The 20225-nt window shown below is 53.3% G+C and overlaps 6 protein-coding genes across 6 annotated transcripts; 4 read left to right on the plus strand and 2 right to left on the minus strand.

Annotated features, from left to right (window-relative positions):
• Positions 1-677: 677 nt before the first annotated feature.
• Positions 678-1583, plus strand: AB675_9265 (uncharacterized protein; the record flags this gene model as incomplete). The annotated part of the gene is made up of 1 exon (XM_018149782.1): positions 678-1583. One exon carries the CDS (start codon positions 678-680, stop codon positions 1581-1583), a length of 906 nt encoding a protein of 301 aa, XP_018001469.1.
• A 900-nt stretch (positions 1584-2483) lies between these two features.
• On the plus strand, positions 2484-3852 carry AB675_9266 (putative peptide transporter ptr2; the record flags this gene model as incomplete). The annotated part of the gene is made up of 3 exons (XM_018149783.1): positions 2484-2727; positions 2776-3697; positions 3747-3852. 3 exons carry the CDS (start codon positions 2484-2486, stop codon positions 3850-3852), a joined length of 1272 nt encoding a protein of 423 aa, XP_018001723.1.
• Positions 3853-3901: 49 nt separating this feature from the next.
• On the plus strand, positions 3902-7089 carry AB675_9267 (Cutinase transcription factor 1 alpha; the record flags this gene model as incomplete). Its single annotated transcript, XM_018149784.1, has 4 exons — positions 3902-4473; positions 4917-5096; positions 5142-5988; positions 6031-7089. The coding sequence occupies 4 exons, from the start codon at positions 3902-3904 to the stop codon at positions 7087-7089; spliced, it is 2658 nt and encodes an 885-aa protein (XP_018001359.1).
• A 974-nt stretch (positions 7090-8063) lies between these two features.
• On the minus strand, positions 8064-8782 carry AB675_9268 (uncharacterized protein; the record flags this gene model as incomplete). Its single annotated transcript, XM_018149785.1, has 2 exons — positions 8064-8557; positions 8602-8782. 2 exons carry the CDS (start codon positions 8780-8782, stop codon positions 8064-8066), a joined length of 675 nt encoding a protein of 224 aa, XP_018001675.1.
• Positions 8783-9908: 1126 nt separating this feature from the next.
• Positions 9909-11073, plus strand: AB675_9269 (uncharacterized protein; the record flags this gene model as incomplete). The annotated part of the gene is made up of 2 exons (XM_018149786.1): positions 9909-10820; positions 10870-11073. 2 exons carry the CDS (start codon positions 9909-9911, stop codon positions 11071-11073), a joined length of 1116 nt encoding a protein of 371 aa, XP_018001729.1.
• A 6917-nt stretch (positions 11074-17990) lies between these two features.
• Positions 17991-18353, minus strand: AB675_9270 (uncharacterized protein; the record flags this gene model as incomplete). Its single annotated transcript, XM_018149788.1, has 1 exon — positions 17991-18353. One exon carries the CDS (start codon positions 18351-18353, stop codon positions 17991-17993), a length of 363 nt encoding a protein of 120 aa, XP_018001503.1.
• Positions 18354-20225: the final 1872 nt, after the last annotated feature.

Raw genomic sequence — 20225 nt, forward strand, 5'->3', positions numbered from 1 at the left:
CGCCGGAAATGTATCGCTAGATAGATGCAATACTCACCAACCCGCGATCAAAATCCCGATCCCTGGTCAGCGCCGCATGTGCATACTGTCTGATCACATCGGCCTCCGCATCCGAAGTCTTTCAATATACACAACATCTGAGACTCGAGAAGTTGAAGGCTATTTCCTCAACGCAGACGTCTTCTCCACGACTGGCCGAGGAAGTTCTGCAGTACATACTCACTACTCTGCAAGTGCTCAGGCGAGCGTTTGGAAGACCACTGGGCGACGTGTTGAATGACTTGCAACGACGACCGATCATACAAGATCTTGATTTGATTGGCACTGAGGTAATCCCATCATATGAGGTCCTATCGTTGGTTTCCGAGGACGCAAATACGTTCACACCTTATTTCAAACGAGAGCCAGTATCCGTGTCAGAGAGCAGCACCAGTCTTGAACAATGGACGAGCGACGCTTGCCAGATATTCACACATGTGTTACAGGATCAGGCGTCCAGAGCTTCAGACGTCTCAGAAGTCCTTGCTGTTAGGCAAAATTTCCTGTCTCTCGTGCTGCCATGTTATTTCGACTCCAAGGCAGGAAAAGTTCTGCGTCAGACAGTCGCAGCACAGGTTAACTCTCGTATTGCCCAATTGGGGGAGCTACAAGTAAGAGAGCTCGGCAGGATAGCTGAGATGCTTGCCAGTCCGAGTGCTCCGCCGCCAGATGGTCTGTCTCTATGGAATGCTAAGCTGGCTGCTATGCCATTAGGAAGCGGAAGTGGGTATTTTCTCAAACAGGTTCACAAGCGCTACCATGGTCACAGAAAGTCCCTCCTCGTTGTTTCTGGCTCACTGGACACGTGGATCGCATCTGTGGCAGATGCGATATCTGCTAGCGACAAAACAAAGTCGATCAGATGGCGGGATATGCTTGAGGAGCCAAGCGACGAGCAGGAAGACGAAGCAGCTCGGTTGATAACATCGCTTTCTCGAGACGAGCCCGAAGAAGTGATAAGTCAGACAAGAAGATCTCTAAGGCAGTCTCTAGAACAATTGACAACGACGGTGGCAAGCGCTGTGAACGAGACAATCAGAGAAGAGCCGGATCTCGATTTGACAGTCTATTGGTTGCGTGCCATTAGACTGGTTATGCAACCGCTTCGGCGCGCATTTCCCGAGGAGGTGGCGCTCAAGGACCTAGGAGACCTCATACCGAGGCTTCACCTTAAACTTGCGACCAAGATTGCCACTCAAGTCGCTCAGCAGCACAAGCCTGGCGATGAAGGAGAGCATCAGGCCGTTGTGGATGAATTGCCGTCTCCAGCCGCATTCAACCTACTACAAGGATTGTGTGATACCATGCAGGAGATTGGAGGTAGCGACATCTGGTCGCGTCCGGCTATCAAAAGCGTGAAAAAGGCTTTGAGACACGAACTCTTCCCCACAGATAGCGAAGCTATTTGGAAGAAGTTTGACTCGGAATTTTTAGCTTGTGCATTGCGTGATGGACAAGCATTGCCACCGGAGTCGACCGAGGCCAAATCTGCTGAGAGCTACTGGCAGCGCACGCGACTGTTGTTTGGTATACTAGCAGAATGACGTTGTGTCCTCAGCCAAGGAAGTGCGACGACGTGCATTGCGCGGTTGCCATGATTCCACGATCAGAATGGCGGCACATGTCAGGTCAGATCAGTTCACCAGTGAGCAGGCATTAAATGCAACGCTGCTGGTGATAAGAGCAGCCACAGCGTAGCACTGCCAGCAAGGGTAGCGCCATGATCTACCCTACTTCAAAACTTTGTGTCTACCGCAATTCGTTCTGGAAAACCTGCAACGGGCGAGCTTCCCGTTTCAGCGAGGAGGGTTTCTAGTAACCTACAAGAAACGTCGAAAGGACATTGGCTAGAACCAGAAAGTCGGAGGAGCGAGATCCAGCAACGAACAGGAATGGAAAATTCAGAGCAGAAGAACTCTGATTAAGGGTTGCTATCGGGGATCTACAGAATGCAACAGCAGGGATAAGCTTCGGACAAGCATCCCCAAGCAATAGCTTATGGTTTTCAAGATTTGCCCCCGCACTATCCGAGAGCCGACCTCGACCATCGTCGCATCGACCACTCTTCACTTTACTGGAGGCTCTCGAGAGGGTTTAGCGATCTAAACTTTAGCAGACTTTCCCCTATGGAAGCAATCGCTAGCATCAAATGTAATCCGGCGAACAGGGTCGCAGTCCAGGGGCCTGCAGGCGGAGAGGCGAAGTGCTCTTTCTTATCATGCCAGCCACACAACACTGCAGGAGCGATTGCCACCTGCGTCAATCACAGCAGCTGAAGCCAATCCTTTCAATACACTAGCATGAATCGACCAATTGTCGTCAGTGATCTCCGTATGTTGCACTACCACCGCTGTGGCCGGCTACAAAGGAAAGACCTCCGCACGGACAGCATTCTTCCACTCTGCTTCATTTTCAATCGTGATCCACGTTAGACACTTTCAAACATGGCGAGCGAAGCATGGGCTGGGGCCAACCATGACCCTTCACTACTGATACCAGGAGATCCAAACCATCCCGAGCACAAGAGGAACAGTATCACTGAGCTTCCTGCCGTTGTCGATGGCAAGCCGACCCTTCGATCAGACATCGTTGGCTACGGTGATGACTTTCCGACCGACGAGGAACTGCATCAGCTTCCTCGTGTTGCCGACCACATCAATTGGCGCATCTATGCTATCGCCTTCGTTGGTAAGTTGATCACATCATCTCACCACGGCCTGAATTAACATGCTGCAGAATTGTGCGAGCGCTTCTCATACTACGGCACTCAGGTTCTCTTTCAGAATTTCATCCAGCGGAATCTCCTGACACCCACGGGCGCCGCTCCAAACCCCGGCGGTGAAACGGGCAACAATCCTGGTGCGCTTGGCCAAGGTCAGCGTACAGCAACTGGTCTCAGCACATTCTTTTCCTTCTGGTGCTACTTCACACCTCTGTTCGGAGCCTGGGTGGCCGATACCTATCTTGGCAGATACAACACCATCCTCATCTCAATCGGTACTGCACTTGTTGGCCATGTGATCCTGGTCGGAGGTGCAGCGCCATCAGTGCTGAAGAACCCCGACAGTGCTATGGCCGCATTCATCATCGCCATCATTATCTTCGGCCTCGGTACCGGTGGTTTCAAGCCAAACATTTCGCCCTTGATCGCGGAACAGATTGTCGGCGAGAAGCTCAGGGTCGAGACTCGCAAAAATGGGAAGAAGGTTATCGTAGATCCCGCCCAGACGTCTGCCCGCATCTACAACTGGTTCTACCTGTTCATCAATATCGGTGCGTTGATTGGTCAATTGACCATGGCATATACCGCGCTCTACGTCGGCTACTGGTTGGCTTTCTTGCTGCCGACTATCATGTTCATCTTCTGTCCATTGGTGATGGTGTTGGGAAAGAAGTACTACAAGCTCCGCCCACCACAGGGTAGCGTTCTCGGGCCGGCAATGAAGCTCTGGTTCTTCGCCGCGAAGGGCCGCTGGTCTATCAATCCGTTCAAGACAGTGAAGAACATGAGGGACATGTCATTCTGGGAGAACGTCAAGCCCAGTCGAATCCCCGTTGAACAGCGCCCGAAGTGGATGACCTTCGATGATCACTGGGTCGACGAGGTCCGCAGAGGCTTCAAGGCGTGCACGGTCTTCCTGTGGTATCCGTTGTATTGGTAAGCTCTCCTCAGCTCATGAAGGTTTCAGTGCCTAACAGATCTCTAGGGTCACGTACAATCAGATCAACAACAACCTCACGTCCCAGGCTGATACCATGCGCCACCAAGGCGTTCCTCCGAGATCGTGGCTCAGTTGGATCCACTCGCCTTGATCATATTCATCCCCATCTTCGATTTGGTCATCTACCTGGCTTGCGACGTATGAAGATCAACTTCACGCCCATCAAGCGAATCACTTTGGGTTTCTTCTTCGGCGCTGCCTCCATGGCTTGGGCTGCTGCAGTGCAGGCCTACATCTACAAGCACAACGAATGTGGCTACTATCCATCCGAAGGTCTTCCCAACGGAGATGATTGCCCGCCCGCGACAATCAGCATCTGGGTGCAGTCTGGCTCGTACGTCCTCCTTGCCATCTCAGAGATTCTTGCTTCCATCACATCACTGGAGTATGCCTTTACCAAGGCGCCAAAGAACATGCGTTCGTTGGTCCAGGCTTTTGCTCTGTTCCAGACCGCCATTGCGAACGCTATTGGAGAAGCTCTCGTCGCGTTGTCTCTGGATCCTCTACTCATCTGGAACTACGGTGCCTTCGGTGTTATTGCCTTCATTGGAGGTATCCTGTTCTGGCTCTCGCACCGCAAGCTTGATGCCGAAGAAGATGCTCTCAACCAGTTGCCAAGCGGGCACATGGGCACCCGAGCGCAGGCGCAGGAGGCGGAACGTCGTGGCAGTACGGTTGAGATCGCGACCGCCAACGAGAAGGCTGCCCATGTGTAGGTGGCAGATGGTTTTGGAGTAGGCCATGATCTTCAATGACCTGTATGGGTCCGCCTCGAGCCGAAAGGCGTGAACAACAGTCCCCCTAGCAGTCTCAGGCAATATAGAGCCTAGCTCCTGCAATGACATCCCCTCAAACCTATCATGGAAAAGTTTCCTTTGCTGATGAGTCGCTCGGGTAGAGTCTTCCGCCGCCGGCAAACCAGTGGGTTAGCCACGCCTGCTTAGTCAGTAATGGTCGCCGTCTGGGGAGAAGCTTGAGTCAGCCCTAAGTCGCGTGGGGCGTGGGGTTGACACTTCTAGCCCGATCGAAAGCTTCTCCATCATCTTCAGGCTTCCCAACTTGCTCGAAGGTTTCCATTACCGGATGTCCTGTCGATGGACAGACGTCGACCTTGATGGCTTCTATGCTACCGTCGCCTGGGACTGACGGGTCAAGCGGAAGGGTCTCGGCTACAGCGACGTTCAAGCCTGACAGACCGAAGCGGGGTACGGCGTGCGAGAGATGTAATAAACGCCGAGTCAAGTGCGATGGCTGGATCAACGGCTTGCCATGCTCGGAGTGTCGCAAGGCGAAGAATGAGGAGAACTGCAAGCTGGTGAAGTCGAAACGGACAAGGTGAGTTGAGGCTATGATGCTGGAGCAGTACTGACCCCATACAAGAGGCTCCGATGGACGGTATGTGGCGCCAGAAGAAGGTGCTGAGCGCCTGTCACCCAATGATCGATTCGAGAGTCCTCAGGATCATATAGATGGTCGTCCACCTATGCGTAGTATCTCGGAGCCTGAGATCAACCATGAACTGGCCAGGATATGTGGTCCAGATGATTCCCAATCCGGTGCGACAACGCCTCGGCCAATGAATCATGTCAGAGGTGGCAGCTTCAAGGAGAATGACGCACGAGCGAGCTTCGTGGGCGAGAGCTGGTATGCATCGTATGTACTGGCGCACAGCAACTCGACCACTGGATTCACCGAACTACATCGTGCTCGCGAGCACTCAATGCACGATATGCCGAAAGTTGCCCGACCTGTACCCGCTGATCTGCCTCCACAGAACCTCACAGAGCGGCTGTTGGAAGCGTACTTTACGCGCTTTCACGTCTTCTGTCCGATCGTCGACAAGGCCCCATTTCTGGCCTCGGTCAGGGATCGGACTGTGTCGATTACTTTGCTGCGAAGCATTCTCTTCGTTGCGTCGATTCATTGCAAGCCCGAGACCTTCCACTTGATGGGCTACAGCACCCGGATGGATGCGCAAGATGACTTATTCTCACGCGCTTGTGCGTCTTTCGACGCGGACGTAGACTCGGATCGGACGACGATGGTCTTGTCTTCGTACCTCCTACATTACTGGTTCGGCAAGCCTACTACTTACAAGGACTCCTTGTGGTGGCTCTCGACGGCGATACGGTCTGCACAGTGTATGGGATATCATCGAAGTACGAAAGATAGTAAGATGTCTGCTGAAGAGAAGTCAAGGTGGCGGAGGATCTGGTGGTGCTTCTATGTGAGTGAATTCTGTGGAAATGGGTCAATGCTGACTATCTAGATTCGTGATCGCCAGCTATGCTTCTCGATGGGCGTGCCGGTGGTCATCAACGATGCGGACTACGACGTAGAGGAGCTGACGATGGACGACTTCCCTGACGATGAGCCTGCGACCGCACGATACATCATTCTCTCAGTTGAGCTCAATCAAGCAGTTTCCAAGATGTACTTCCGCCACTGCTCACCACGAAAGCTTCCTCTGAGCAAAGATGCGAACATCCGGTCACATGCGCGCCGAGAAATACAGAGTACACTCGAGACCTGGCTGAAGAAAGCACAGGGGTGGCCATTGTGGAACGAAGGACACCAATTGAGCCTGCTGCTGAAAGTCATCTACTTCTACTACATCCTCAATCTGCAGAGACGGCTACAACGTCTGTCTCCTGTTACCAGTCCGGATCTGGAAGGTGCCGCCATTCTCTTCGACGCCTCGAATAACATCGCGCACTTCGTTGAGGATTCGCTGCTCTACTGGACGCCAGAATCATTTCCCCTGATCTACGTTTCCGCCATCTTCAGCGCCCTGATAGTACATGCCGAGCGACATAAGAGCACAACGATCCCAGAAGAGCAGCTATCGGCCAAGATGCGGCCATATCTCCTAGCTTTGAAGCAGTTTGAGCAAGTCTACGTCCTCGCAAGGTGGGTGCGTAATCTCTTTATGGATATGACAGGCCGTCGGGACAAACATGCCCGAAGACGGAGCTCTCTCAACAGCAGGCCGGCGATATCGCCTCACAGCTCTTCGAACACTCTTCTCCGTAGTGAACCGCCTCGTCAAGCACCTCCTCCAGCCGTCCAGGCGCCATCCTTCGACACGAGCGATTACTCAATGCCTAATCCGTCGAACTACTTCGCCATTCCGTTTCAGCCGGATATGGATCTTGGTCAGTTTGTGGGCGATTTTCTTCCGGCTTTCGATAATGATGAATTCTACAACGCCAGGTCGATGTCGACTGCGGATATGACGGGATACCCGCAGCCTGGCTCAGTCGAATACCAGACTATACATTTCTTGACCGATCTTGGGTTGCCTCAGAACGGTATGGATGGCTTGTGAGCTGGATGAAGACGGTTCTGGTCTTGATCTTGATCAGTGGTGTGCTTCTATACCGTTCCTATGCAGATTGACCGATACCTGTGTCCCACTCAGCGGCGACCGAACAACAAGACCGACAATCACGTGCGCGCTCTATCGCGCCGAGCAACCTATGTCTTCCGGAGCAGTGTTGTCATCTCAGGAGTATCAAGTCTATCTATCACTACTTCCCTCAAATGTGGCGTGCTTGGGGATTCTAGTGAAAGGTCATCAGTGCCCTCGAGTCGCAGAGGCGGGTCGCGAATGAACGGAAGAGAAGTGATCGACGAATGACAAAGCCTGTGCGCTGGCAAGGACTGTATGGCAAGCGCGTCGTCCGGAAGGTGCAACTTGCGCCCCAACGATGGGGATGTTGGCTAAGGCCTTCTTCCCGGACACGCGCGGTTGATACTCAGTCGACGGAGCCAGCAATGTTAAAGGACAGCATGGAAGGCCTCCAGAACTCACAGCGTGGCAATCAAGGAGATGGCAAGGAGGCAGTGGCCTTGCGCATCGAGGCCCTCGAGAGCACGGCATCGTCAGAGAATTCACCAATATGGGTCTCCTTCAGGGATGCATACGCCTGCACGGGGAATCGTTGGCACGCGCCGGGTGACTGGCTCCGGTGACGCCGGATGACTGGGTACGTAAGGGCTTCATGCGAGACCGGTTGACACTCTCGGGTGAGCCTCGTGGGCAGCAAACCGCGACTCACATGAGCTTTGGAGTGGACCCCGGACCCACCTCATGGGTGATCGCTTGTGGTCGAAAATGATATGGTCATGCCACGGGCATGAATATCCTCAGCTGGCACATGTCTGGAGGATACTTGGTGGAGTTGTACACACGTGTATTCACAACTCCCGGAATGTACCATTCGCTCTCGACACAGACATCGGTGGCTCCCGACCGTGGTCTGAAGACCTTCTCAACAAGTCTCGCGTCCCAGAGACTGCCTATTGTGACAAAGCTCGTACGATATATCGCTCGCCATTGCCAAGATGAATCTCCTTTCCAACATGCCAGCCTGCAGCGCCGGATATTGCCTCAGCAGCCAATATCGCGCTGACATCCCCAACAGCATATTTTCTGTGCCATTCGTTATTTTGCAGGTCTTCCCTGACTGCAGAGTACTGGTAGACTTCTGTGTTAGGTTGAGTATGGCGCTGCATCGCCAGGAAATAACCGCCGACGCGCCCATAAAACGTCTTTCGAGTCTCATCCGTACCTTCCAGAATCCATGCTTCATTCGACAGGTCGTCATCAAGCTCTCGCCAGATCTCCTCATAAGGCATCACTCGGCCACCCATGTGCGGTGCAGCCATCTCTCCGGTCTCCAGATCATCGCCGTTTGGCAGCTTCGTGAAGTCGCCGACGTCGACCTGTCCCTCACCTTCATCGCCGGGTCTGCTGCAGTGTGAATCTATCGGGTGCGTGAACTCAACCTTGACTAGTTGCTTCAGCGTCCGACATCCAGTGATTGGAAAGACTTACGAGGATCTTCCGAGAGTACAATCCTCTGCCCGGCCAGTGCCCAGTCAATGCCTTTTGTGGCTTTATCGATGCGTAGGTCAACATAGTAGCCGCCCAGACTGAGGACAAGGGTATCCGTGGGCTCAGAAGCAGGCTCTGGCGGCCAGCGGATGCTGATGCGGGTTGATATTCGGGCAGACATTGTTGGAATGCGGCAGTCGACGTTTCTCAAGAGACAGATGATCCCAGGTTAGCTGTAACAGGGGTTACTCCACAGTAGGCCTTGCGATGAAGTTCACGTTGGCGTCAAAGCCTGGAAAGAGTTACGAATTCTCGTAGCGAACCTTGGAACGGTAGAGCAATCGAGAGTTTGTAGTGGAGCCACGAACGCCAAGACCAAAAGGCAATAAGGCGTCACTATCACGACAGCTTCAGGCAACGACTCGGGACCTTTAACGTCCGTGCGACCAGGCCAAAGGCTCTTGATGGGCATCGTCCCGCAAGCAGCAGCTGACGGATAGTACAAGGTAGGAATCGCATCGAGGTCGGCAATTTCGCGAGTGATGGTCGAGCATTCGCTGTAGGCCAGCCTCTGTCCTGGTCAGTTCCTCATAAGTGATGAAGGAGAAGCCGGACATATCGTGGAGACCCAACTGGATCAGACGGCGTCGGCACATAGCTCAGGAAAGTCCCACCGAGCCCAGACGATCGAGCAAGGAGTGGTCATGACGCTGGAGACTTTCTGAACACCACCATGGCACATTCAGATGAAGATAGGGTCAATTGCAGGTCACTGTTAGGTGCAGTATGTCTCATAAGGCGCGGATAATTCAGATGTCGGACCTGGAGACCGTCTGCTCGATTTTGTGTGCGCGATTCACACTTGCCAAGACTCCTGCGATTTCTCTCGGCTGCAGCCTGCGTCGCGGCTTCCCCAGCTTCCGCCTGCTGCACATGGATTCAAGTGCCATCACTTCTCTCTCGTCGCTCGGGAGGCAGCATAGCTGTCTTCTCTCACTTCTATCGATATCGCGGCAGCATCTCTTCCTCCTTTGCCTTCCGGAGTCGGTTCGGAGCCTCAGAGGCAGCATAGCTGTGCTCTTTTGCCTTCCACGAACCATTCCGATCCTCAGAGACAGCATAGCTGTTCTCTTCCGCCCTTTCACAAAGTCGACTCATATTCCGAAGGCAGCATAGCTGTTCCTCTCCAAACCCTGCGATTATACTTCTGCCTATCACCAGCAACGTAGTGCCTCTCAGTCATACGCGTTCTTCACGCCATAGTTCTCTCGGGCCTCTGCAACCAGCGTCACAAGATCAGAAGCAGTATGTCAAGCAAGAAGAGAGCTGGAGCACCGCATGCTCACTTCCTTGGCGATGTCTTCAGACCGGAGAAGAGGCAGCGTATGGCGGACGACGACGAACAGCGTGTCTCGGACGATCACGAGCACCATATCTCAGACGACGAAGGACAGCGTGTCCCAGACAATGACGAGCAGCTGATCTTGGACGGTGATGGGCAGCGTATCTCGGGTGAGGAAGAGCCGCGTGTCTCGGACGATGAAGGCCAGCGCGTCTCGGAGGATGGCGGGCAGCATATCTCGGACGATGAAGGGCAGCAGGTCCCCGAAGATGATGTCTCGGACGATGACTATGTCATCGATGAGTTCCCACTCGGCTCACCAGACCTGTTGGCACGCCTGACTTGGTGCCCAGCTAGGTACTGTGGCCGGGACGACGAGCGTCAGCAAAAGCCCTGCAAGATACGATGTTTCTACCATATAGCAGCGATTTATGATATCGTATACGACCCAGCTCCAGTACAAGCCACCGAGAACGCCGCTGAAGAGCTGGAAGAAGGAGAGATCGGCGATGATGATGTTGCGACCCAGGTGGGAGACGATGAAGAGGCAGATCCTAGCAAGGACTACTCGGAGAAGTCAGACAAAGCCGTTGAAAAGGCCGGCAACGGATTTTCTGCCGAAGTCTTTCAATTCCTCGAAGCCTCTGGCCCTAGAGTACGCTTCAAATACCTGTCTGACGTCTCAGTCCCTGTTGCCATCGGCGACGAGCCGCAAGACATCATCGACTATTGTGTTGAGCAGCTCGGTGGCAAGAGGCATGAGAATAACAGGAAACTCGTGGGCGAAGTCGCACCGTGGGAACATGAAGGTGCTGGAGGGAAGCTACTGCGCCGTTACTGCAGGCATACTATGGGAAGAGAGCTAGGGTGGGGGCGCGTGAGTACGCCGATGTGAAGTCTTGTTGTGGCGTCGGTATCAGGCACAGGATGCCCTCACGTTGCGAAAGGCGAGGATACCGCGCAGGGACGATGGGGAGCACTGGGATGTGATGGAGGTGGAGGCCGAGGATGAGGGATACGCCGACGGACCGCCTGAGTGGTTCGCCCAGCTCCAACAGGCGGCGAGTAAGGCGCAGGAGCCCGAGAAGGAGAAGAAGGGTAGCTCCAAAGATGATCCAATCGAGATTTGAATGCCAAGTCGTTGTACCTGCTCAAATGTTGCTTCGTGTTCCCTCGCTCCTTCCTCAACTTCCTCGCTACTGCCTCAACCTCTTCGCACCTGCCTCAACCGCCTCGCTCCTTCCTCTACTCCTCTCCATTATCCATCTTCTTATCTTCATACTCCCTTCCTCCATCATTCCTTCTCGCTTCGTTCTTCTTGCTGATGCTCTTCCTCTTCGTCTTCTCGTTCCCCGAGGTTTGTCTTTACTCTCTATCGTCCCTCATTCCCATCATCATAACATATGTCGTCGACCCTTTGTGTCATCTGCTCATTCGCCGTCGACTCTCTTATCTCGCCAATGCTGCCACCCGTCGACCCTCTCACCCATCAACCCTCCAACTCGTCGACCCTCTTACTCGTCAACCCTCCAACTCATCGACCACCTATCTGTCGACCTTCCATCTCCATGGCTCTCCACTTCGTCGACTCTTCACCTCGTCGACTCTCCACCTCGTCGACTCTCCACCTCGTCGACTCTGCACCTCGTCGGCCCTGCATCTCGTCGACCCTGCAGCTCGTCGGCCCTGCAGCTCGTCGGCCCTGCAGCTCGTCGGCCCTGCAGCTCGTCAGCCCTGCATCTCGTCGGGCCTCTATCTCATCGACCCTCCATAACGTCAACTCTCTATATTGTCAACCTGTTATGTCGTCAACGCTCCACATCATCAACGCTCCACATCGTCAACTCTCCATATCATCAACCCGTCATGTCGTCGAATCTCTATATTATCGTCCCTTCCCTTCATTGTCCCTTCCATCCGCTGTCTTTTGCCGATCCATCGTCTTTTTCACCTATCGTTCTTTCCATTCATCGTCCTTCTCATCCGTTCATCGTTGCTCCTTCCCATTCCATCCCGTTCCGTCATCCCTCCTCTCTTGCTGTCATCCTTGGCTTCCTGTCTATCACGTCTCCCCTCAGCAGTCATCACCTCTTCTTGCCTCTTCCTAACTCACTCCTCCCCTATTCCTAAGGATCCTAACCTTACCTCTTCGCCTTACCTTCTCGCCGTTACCTCGTGACCTTGCATAATCAACTTCTCTCCCCACCGGCTCTCCTCACCTTCTCTCCTCACCTTCTCTCCTCACCTTCTCTCCTCACCTTCTCTCCTCGCTTTGCCCCTTCACCCTGCCTCCTCGTCGCCTCTCCTCTCCACACCCCTGCTTCCGGTTCTGTCTGCCGCCCCGCCTGCGCTCCTCTGTTCGAGTCATTACTTCTGTCTGGTGCCTCTGCTTCTTGTTGTTCTTCTTCCTCTTATCGTCGCTTTTCCTTCGGTGTCCTCTTTTCTTTACATTGCCTCCCGCGTCATTTCTTTCAGACCATTCCATGACTGTCATATTCTTACCCTTTCCTGTACGTCAGCTCACTGCTCTTTTCTTGGTCCAGATTTCCGGAGCACTTTGTGCACATACGCCGGTCCTCGTGTCCAGCTATCGCCTTCCGTTTGCTTGACCTCTGCCATTCTTGTGGCATGCCCCTCGCTCGTCTACCTGAGCCAATGCTGCTGGGCTGAAGCGCGGGCCACTCGTCGCGAGAATATATATGTGCCGTGCCATTGAAGACTTTGCTACTTGCGCAAACTTCCAAGAATCTCGTCAGGCTACTTGTCAAGGCTGCACAAGGGACGTCCAACATGGAGAGCCGAAGATGCGGATCACTCTCATCACCATCATCAACCACGCAATGAATGCAGCAATCGCTCTCGTAGTCGCAAGCTGAGATCAAAGGCAAGATGGCCGAGACTGACTGGATGTGCTACGAGGACGACACTCCCATCATTGATCCGATGTCTCTACGCGGGATGGGATACATGCGACAAATGGTCAGTCGGTGTATCTATGTCTACAGGTGGATTTTGACACGCCTTAACGACAAGCCCTGCCCAGCTTCCCTGGTTCAGTCAAGACCAAGGGCTGTCAATTCGGTTGACAGACTCTCTGGAGTCATCTTGCGTGATTGACAGAGCCGTTACTACCTCGCAGAAACGATGTGTCAGAGACAAGCAGAAGCAAGCATGGAAAACGTGCAACCGCCGTGTGGCGAGATACACCGGATGCAATGGTGACAGCAACGCTACGGTGAGGTACGCCGGGGAACGAGAAGGACGACCATTGGAGCGCACTCGAAGTCTCCTACGCCAACTCACTACGCAGTCAGTCGACACGTCTGCAGAATGGCCGTAGTTGTGCACGGACACGCGTGGCAAGGAAGGCAGAGAAAGCTCGGAAGAGATGATTCATCCCAATCCAGGATGTGCACGATCGATGGTACTGGGAGATGTCCCTTGAGAAGAACAATGTACGCGGAAACGCTTCCCTCGCGGGTGTCTTTCGCTCCTCCGGTCGGCCACGACGCTGTCGTCTCTCCGCAGCGTACGAGCAGTAAAAGGCTTTTCTCTACCCGCAGGTCTTTCGGCGTGCTCAAGGAGCTTCCGACTTCAGCGAGAAGAGGGGCAACACAGTCTGACAAGGAGCTGTCCGGAGTAATTCCACAATCACTTCATGATCGAGCGACAACAAGCACTCAGTGAATTCGACCTACCTATTGACAAGACCAGCTCCATGGTGGTGACCTGGACCGAGGGCGAGTACTCCGACTTCATGGTCTTGGCCTGAATCAACGCCTGTTCATTACGATTTCACCCAACTCGAACACGAGACTGCGCGAGCAAGTTCCCACGATGTCTTCTGGAAATGGGCTTGCGGGGCTTCCCGTTGCCTTGCTTTCCAAGGCCCAGCATAGATGGTCTGTCCGACAGTCAGGTCTCGCGCGTGGAATCCTATACCCACTGTTCAGGCCAGCCATGGACGAGATCTTTGCATATGATGTCGCCTGCGAAGGATGGTTAAGCTTAGCCGAGTAGCCACGTTTTTGCCTGGTTCGAGCATCGGCCTCGCTATGCGGTGCTGCCGGCACCAGCACTACACGCCGGAGGCTCGAGAGCGAATCGTACATCGCATACGAGCCCGTGGACGCATTCACTGAAAGCGTAGCAACAACCTTCACTCTCCGTGAGCAATTTCTGTGATTGTCGAAAGTCGAATCACTGTGATGGAATTTGAAGATGGGTTGTGGACTCAAAGAGATGCGGCACGCTTGAAGCTCAAGCTCTGATAACGAAGTGGTCTAGCCGATCGCGACCCATCGCAGACGGCTACGAAGCTGCGCCGACCGCCGGCATGAATGAGCATATTGGAAGAGTCTGTTGTCTGAGTCTCTGCGTCAAGCGTCTTGGGAGGCAGGCTCTATCTGCTGCCACAGCTGGACGAGACTCCATCTTTGGACGTCTGTGGCGTGCAAAAACTGCGAGCAGCCACGCGCTTCAATGCATGCCGCTGCTTCCGCAGTCCAGCTGGCGCACTAGTGAAGTTGACCTCCCGTTGAGCGGGATCGTTGAGGTGCGCGGAAAGTTCTTGCGGTTAGCAAGGTCTTGTGGCAATGAGCAGATCTTCCAAACTGTCGTTACTGTTGGCTTCCGTGACTCTGTGGTGGGCGACGATGGTTCTGGAGTCTCAGAACTCACGGCTATCGTCAAGCTGTTGGGTCCAGCAAGTCGGCGGATAACGTTTGAAGACTCGAATGAATACCCCCAGACCTTGCGTCTACGGACCGTTGTTCAATGGTAAGTTTGCGGCCGTACGCCTGTGGGTCGTCGTTGAGGAGTCGTTTCGTGGACAGCACGGCCGAGGCTTTTGTTGATCGTCATTTTTTCTTGATTTGTGATGGCGCGAACCCCGAACGCCAGGCCGCGCTGGCATTTTGAGGGTTGGCGCAAGTATCGTGATACGCACAGCTATGCGCAGATGCGGACGACGTGTCGCGATGAGTCTCAAATTACGGCAGCGACATGAACCATGCCCTGCCGCGCACGACAGTGCTATGGCAGAAGCGAAATAGAGTTGCAGTATTGGGCATCAGGCTCTGTAGAGAAAGGTGCGGCATGAACTGAGTTCACGGATGATCGCTGCTGAAACCTAGTGCTCGAGCTTGTACAGGTCGAGCCGCAACATGAAAGCTTAGCAGCTCCCCCCTCTGTTACAAGCTTTTCCGTGCGGGAACAGTAATTTTGGTCTCATCAGCGCATTAGCGTTGCGCCTCATTCGTGTCTGCGGGCATTTAGCGTTCCGGGACGACTCGTTGCAGGCTGTGTGTATGTCGACCTTTCAATTCAGAATGGGAGAATGAAGCTTGGATGCTGTAGCGATGGCTCAAGGTCTGGCTCAAAGCAGTGTTGGATGGCGACATATTACGGCACTTGTCGAAATGATTTTTTTGAGCTTCGCTGGCGACACCACTCTGCGTTCCAGGACTGAAGATTGGTGGCAACCATAGAATTATACATAAGATCGATATAGGACGAGAGATTTGGTGTCGAGAGATTTGGTGTGAGATAACGTGTGTGCTTTAGTTCAGCTCCTACGACGATTGATCCGCCACAACACCCTTCGCAATTGCCGTGTAAAGCTGGAAAGCCGCGCAACGATCGAGTGCTGGCAGCCACGATCGCAGCAGGAAATTCATACAATAGTCGATGAGAGTGCGACAACGCTGGGTCCCTAAGCAACTGCTTTTTCACGAAAGTTGCTTTGAGACTCCTTGCGTTGGGTCATTTTGGTTGGCGCACGAGAGATCTCTGTTTGTGTACACAGTATGGGCAACGAAACAATGTTGGTCGTAGCTATCCCACTGTTCACATTGCTGACTAATGTGAGCAGCCGTGCTGCGTAGCATGCTCTTGTGTCACATGCGCTTCGAGGCGACTCGGGCGCAAATATAAGACATTCTGTCACACGCGCGCGAATTGCACCAGCTGTCTCAAGTCCACACAAGGGTACTTGGGTGAAGGTCTGGCTGCGGTCACTTCATGCTCAAGAACGTCCATAGGCGTGCGATCTGTGCTGACAAGTGGCAGCCACTCTCGAAGGGTTCCGCCTGCCATAGCCGAGGGTTGCTCTACCGTTGAATGGTCCATAGTGCTTCGCCGTAGCTGATTTCATTGAGACTATTGACATGGTAGTCAGCTAGACGTCGCTCGATTGAAAGACTGAGATTATCTCCCTCGTCGGCGTCGCTCACTGGGTGGGCATTACTGAGCCTCGCAGTGAGCCAAAATGTATTTATCAGACAGCGTTCACTGATTCAGAGTAGCCAGACCAGACCAGACGAGGCAGTCTTGGATCAAGACGGGACGAATGAATACATGTCGACTTCCGAGGGTCTGTGGTTTCGAACAACGTTTGAGTGTTTTTCCTTCAAAGAATAAGCAACCCAGCCCAGGCATCGCAGAGAGGCCGTGACCCTTGATTTAAGATCATTATCTTCTCTCAGCAGATAGGTAGCAGACGGCAAACGGCGTTATCGATTTGTAGTGCTGTAGGGCCGATAATTCACGGCCTGCGCTTTGGATGAAGTCTTCGTCTTGATGTCCATGACGCAGCGGAGAGTGGCCGCTGATCAAACACGGTGCTGAGATTTTCCTTGCATCAACAAGCCGTCGCGAGAGCGTGCTGCAGCTCGGCGCAGGTGAAGCTGTTTCGTCGAAATGGCGCAACGTAGTCGAGTGCCTCAAAACGGGATGACGAACGTAGGAAGCACTTGGGCAGCGAGGCGGCCGAAGAAAGACTGTTTCTCTTGGCGCCAGTACGAACAGGCCAAATGAATATTGACGTGCTCCGGAACTGAAGCTCAAAGTCTCACGAGAGGAAGGTATGCTGGCTGACTAGTGTCGAAGCTTAGCGCTTTGAGCTTGAAGTCAAGTGCCTGCAGATTTTGAAGTTTGACAGCGACCACGGTGTAGCTCAGTATGTGCTGAGTCCAGATGCAATCGAGCTATTGATCAGAGAAAATGATGATGCCTCTGATGACTAGCTGCCTGCCTTCGTCTGCAAGCTCCCGCCACTGTTGCGAGATATGGAAGCAGGATCGTTTGCTTGCCTCTTTCGCGCCAATGGTGCTGAGGCAACTTGTGCAGATATCACAGTACGCTCGAATTGCTTCGCGCGGTAGTTGCTGTGACTTCTTCGATATATCGATTGTGCAGAAGACTATAGGCACGACAACGTCGCGATGACAAGAACAACGGGATCTGCGTATTGTGTCGCTCGCCGGTCTGCGATAAGCTTTCGATGTTGGAGAATGGAGTGAATGTACACAAGACACCGAACCATACAGAAAACGCCTCACGATCTGATTCTCTGCAACAACAAAAAGACTCCTTGCGCGCCATGGTGAGCGTCGGTAGGGCGGGAGAAAAGTTGTAGAGAGTGGCAGTGAGGCACGCTAAGGTGATATTTCTCATACCCAAGTCCTTCCAGGCCGCGCGATCTGTCGGAGATGTTATCGCCAAAAGAACAATCAACGCGCAGGCGCCAGTGTCCAGCTCATGCTTCGAGTGTGTCCTTCGGATTTGGCTGCGGAATGAGTACATCTCGACTTCCACAGGACTTTTTGAGCAGCTCTACCTGACCCTCGAAACTGGAGACCATTCCAAGGTAGCCGATCCATGCCTTCGGACGGTCATAAGTCTCATGACTGTTCGACTGCCGAGGGAACGGGTCGTTACGCGTCCGACTCGTGTATTTCAATGTGTAAGGATGCTGATTGAGTTGCGTTTCCGAACAGACAGGTACCACTGATCAGATAGACTCTTCGAGCACAAGAAGCCGCCAGCGCAAGCATGGTTTTTTCCCTTCTTTCAACTCGTGCATCTCAGACAGAGACTCAAAGACTTGCTCGATGCTCGGCCAAGTGGCCGCCCATAGCGCTTGCGGGGATCACTGACGGCGGCGGACCAGTCGAGCTGGTGTGCTGGGAGAACGATGGCTTTTGCTACTTACAACAGGGGCTCGGCTGGGGATTTTTTGCCTTTACCGATGAGCTAGGTACTGTGCTTATGTGTTGGCTGCGCGAGTGAAACCCTGCGAGGACATAAGGCTTGTTGCAGCCTGATCTCGTTCGCCGAGGGTGACAAAGACGCTGCAGCAAAAGAACCTGAAGACAAGTGCGACAATCGTCGTGTGATGAGTCGACGTGGTGGTGACACGACCAACTGCACCAGAAGATGTGCATTTGTAGCGGTCGAGCCGTACTCTGGCGTTGACGCGACCAAGATCGAAGTTCACGATGTCGCTCGTAGGCCACCGACGTATCTGACTAAGCGCTTGACCAAAGATGCAAAGTGAGAGACTGTCAGTGACGAGGGCTGAGTGCAGAACCATGTTTTGCCAGCGGTAGATCGAGTTTGTTGCCGCCATTGGCACTGCTGAGATCATTCACGGGCGTAAGGTCGGTTCATACAGATCGTACTGACGGACGGGCGTTTGTTCTCGCGCTGAGATCCTACGATTGCTGGAGACTGTCCAAAAAATCAGATGGGCCATGTAGTTGACCATTTGACCGACGCTTGTCACCAGGAAGGATCGCCTGAAGAGTCTTGAAACTCTAATGACGAGAGTCATGCATTTGCTGATGAATTCGCCTGGTGGACGACGCTCTCACGTGCTCTTGCTCTGCCAGAATGTGAAGCCATTCGAGTCACAGTTCGTTGTTCAGATGGTCCTCTGCTGCTATTCACCGAGTTTGCACGGACGCGATGTCGAGTCGACGTGTGCGATGGCGATATCAAAGGTGTTCGGCATCCGTGCTGGCGGAAGAAAAGTGCTGCTGGGCAATGCCGTCACGAATGGCAGTGTTGTTGAGCAAGTGGCCGAAATTGAAACTTGGACCGCTTCCTAGCGCTTGCTGGCGTCGCAGCGTGTCGGACTGTATCGACTACTATGAATCATGACTAACAATAACGAGCAGCCTTTCCGAAATTGTTGATTGGTGCTAGAGCCGTGTCGCGAGCACCGCAAGCACTCTCGTCACAGGCCAGACATCCTGTCCGGCTGTGAATGAATTGAATTGCAGACCTATGCACGAGCCAAGGCAGGCAGACATGCCGGTATCAATTACACCGCTAGCTTAGTTTTGGACGTAACTTTCGACGCACTCTAGCGCGTATGAAACATTGTTTCGTTGCTACCCCGCAGCCGTAGCAGTTTTTAGGTCCAGAGAAGTTGAACACCCCATAAATTAGTTTTCAGTCTAGCTTGTCGCGGCCTGAATCGCGCTCAAAGTTGCCAGTGATAGATGAAGGCTATCTTGTGCAGATGCATACGTGCTGCGAAGCCATGTGGTGATCGAATTTCCCTGCGATGCGTCGTACGAGACGGTGTTCGAAGGCGCATGCAGTTTCTTGTGCACACGTTTTGGCGCAATGTTACCAACAGGTTGGTAGGTCTGAATGCTGTACTTCAGATGGGAGCGCAATATACGTGTAGCAGTGTGCTGCCTTGCCTTGATCGAGTGCCCGGAACCATAGGTTATTGGCTTTGCAATAACGACGTTCATTCCCCGGATTGATAGAAGAGGTCGTCTGGCAGTATATGCAGCCTGAGTTGCTTACGTACGCTAGCCACCGGAGGCTTACCTGATGACTGCTCCGAACGTAGCTTCATGCCAGCTACGCCAAGGCCAGCCGGTCCCGATCGTTGTATTCTACCATCTTGCCACGACCACAGAGGAAGTACATGCAGTCGTCCTTCCCCATACGGACCTCAGGAGGGGTGACGAAGTGATGCGGATGCAATGTTGCATCTTTGTCGTCTTTGACAAGTCTCGTGTCTGGATCTGCTTTCGCAACGAGTCGAGCTGGCGAATGGCTCTTCAATTCCATCACGAAACGCATAAACACGATTTGAAGGGTTCTTTCAGCAGTGCCGAGATCAACCATCTGCTTCGTTGCTGGGAAAACTCTGCTATTTTCGACGTACCGAAGAGAAAAAAGCGATTGATGCACCGATGCGGTCGCTGTCTGGGATCCGAAACAAGCCGCACACAGCTGTGGACGCATTGTGCCGTTCTTGATAGCGCTTTCTAAGCGGTGTCGCAAGTCGTATGTGCGATTCTGTAGATCTGGGCAAGGAGGTTCGCAGGATCTCGGTGTTGCTGGTCTCGGCTGATGGACTCTTCTGACAGAACAACCGTGAGCCTTCGCTGAGTTTCTGGCTATGACATCAAATGCCATGTTCCCGGCTCCTTTCCATCAGGTGCGACGAATTTTCGCTCGAGGAATGTACGTCCAT

The sequence above is a fragment of the Cyphellophora attinorum genome (assembly GCF_001299255.1).
Source record: "Cyphellophora attinorum strain CBS 131958 chromosome Unknown Contig9, whole genome shotgun sequence".
In the NCBI taxonomy this organism is placed as follows: Eukaryota; Fungi; Ascomycota; class Eurotiomycetes; order Chaetothyriales; family Cyphellophoraceae; genus Cyphellophora; species Cyphellophora attinorum.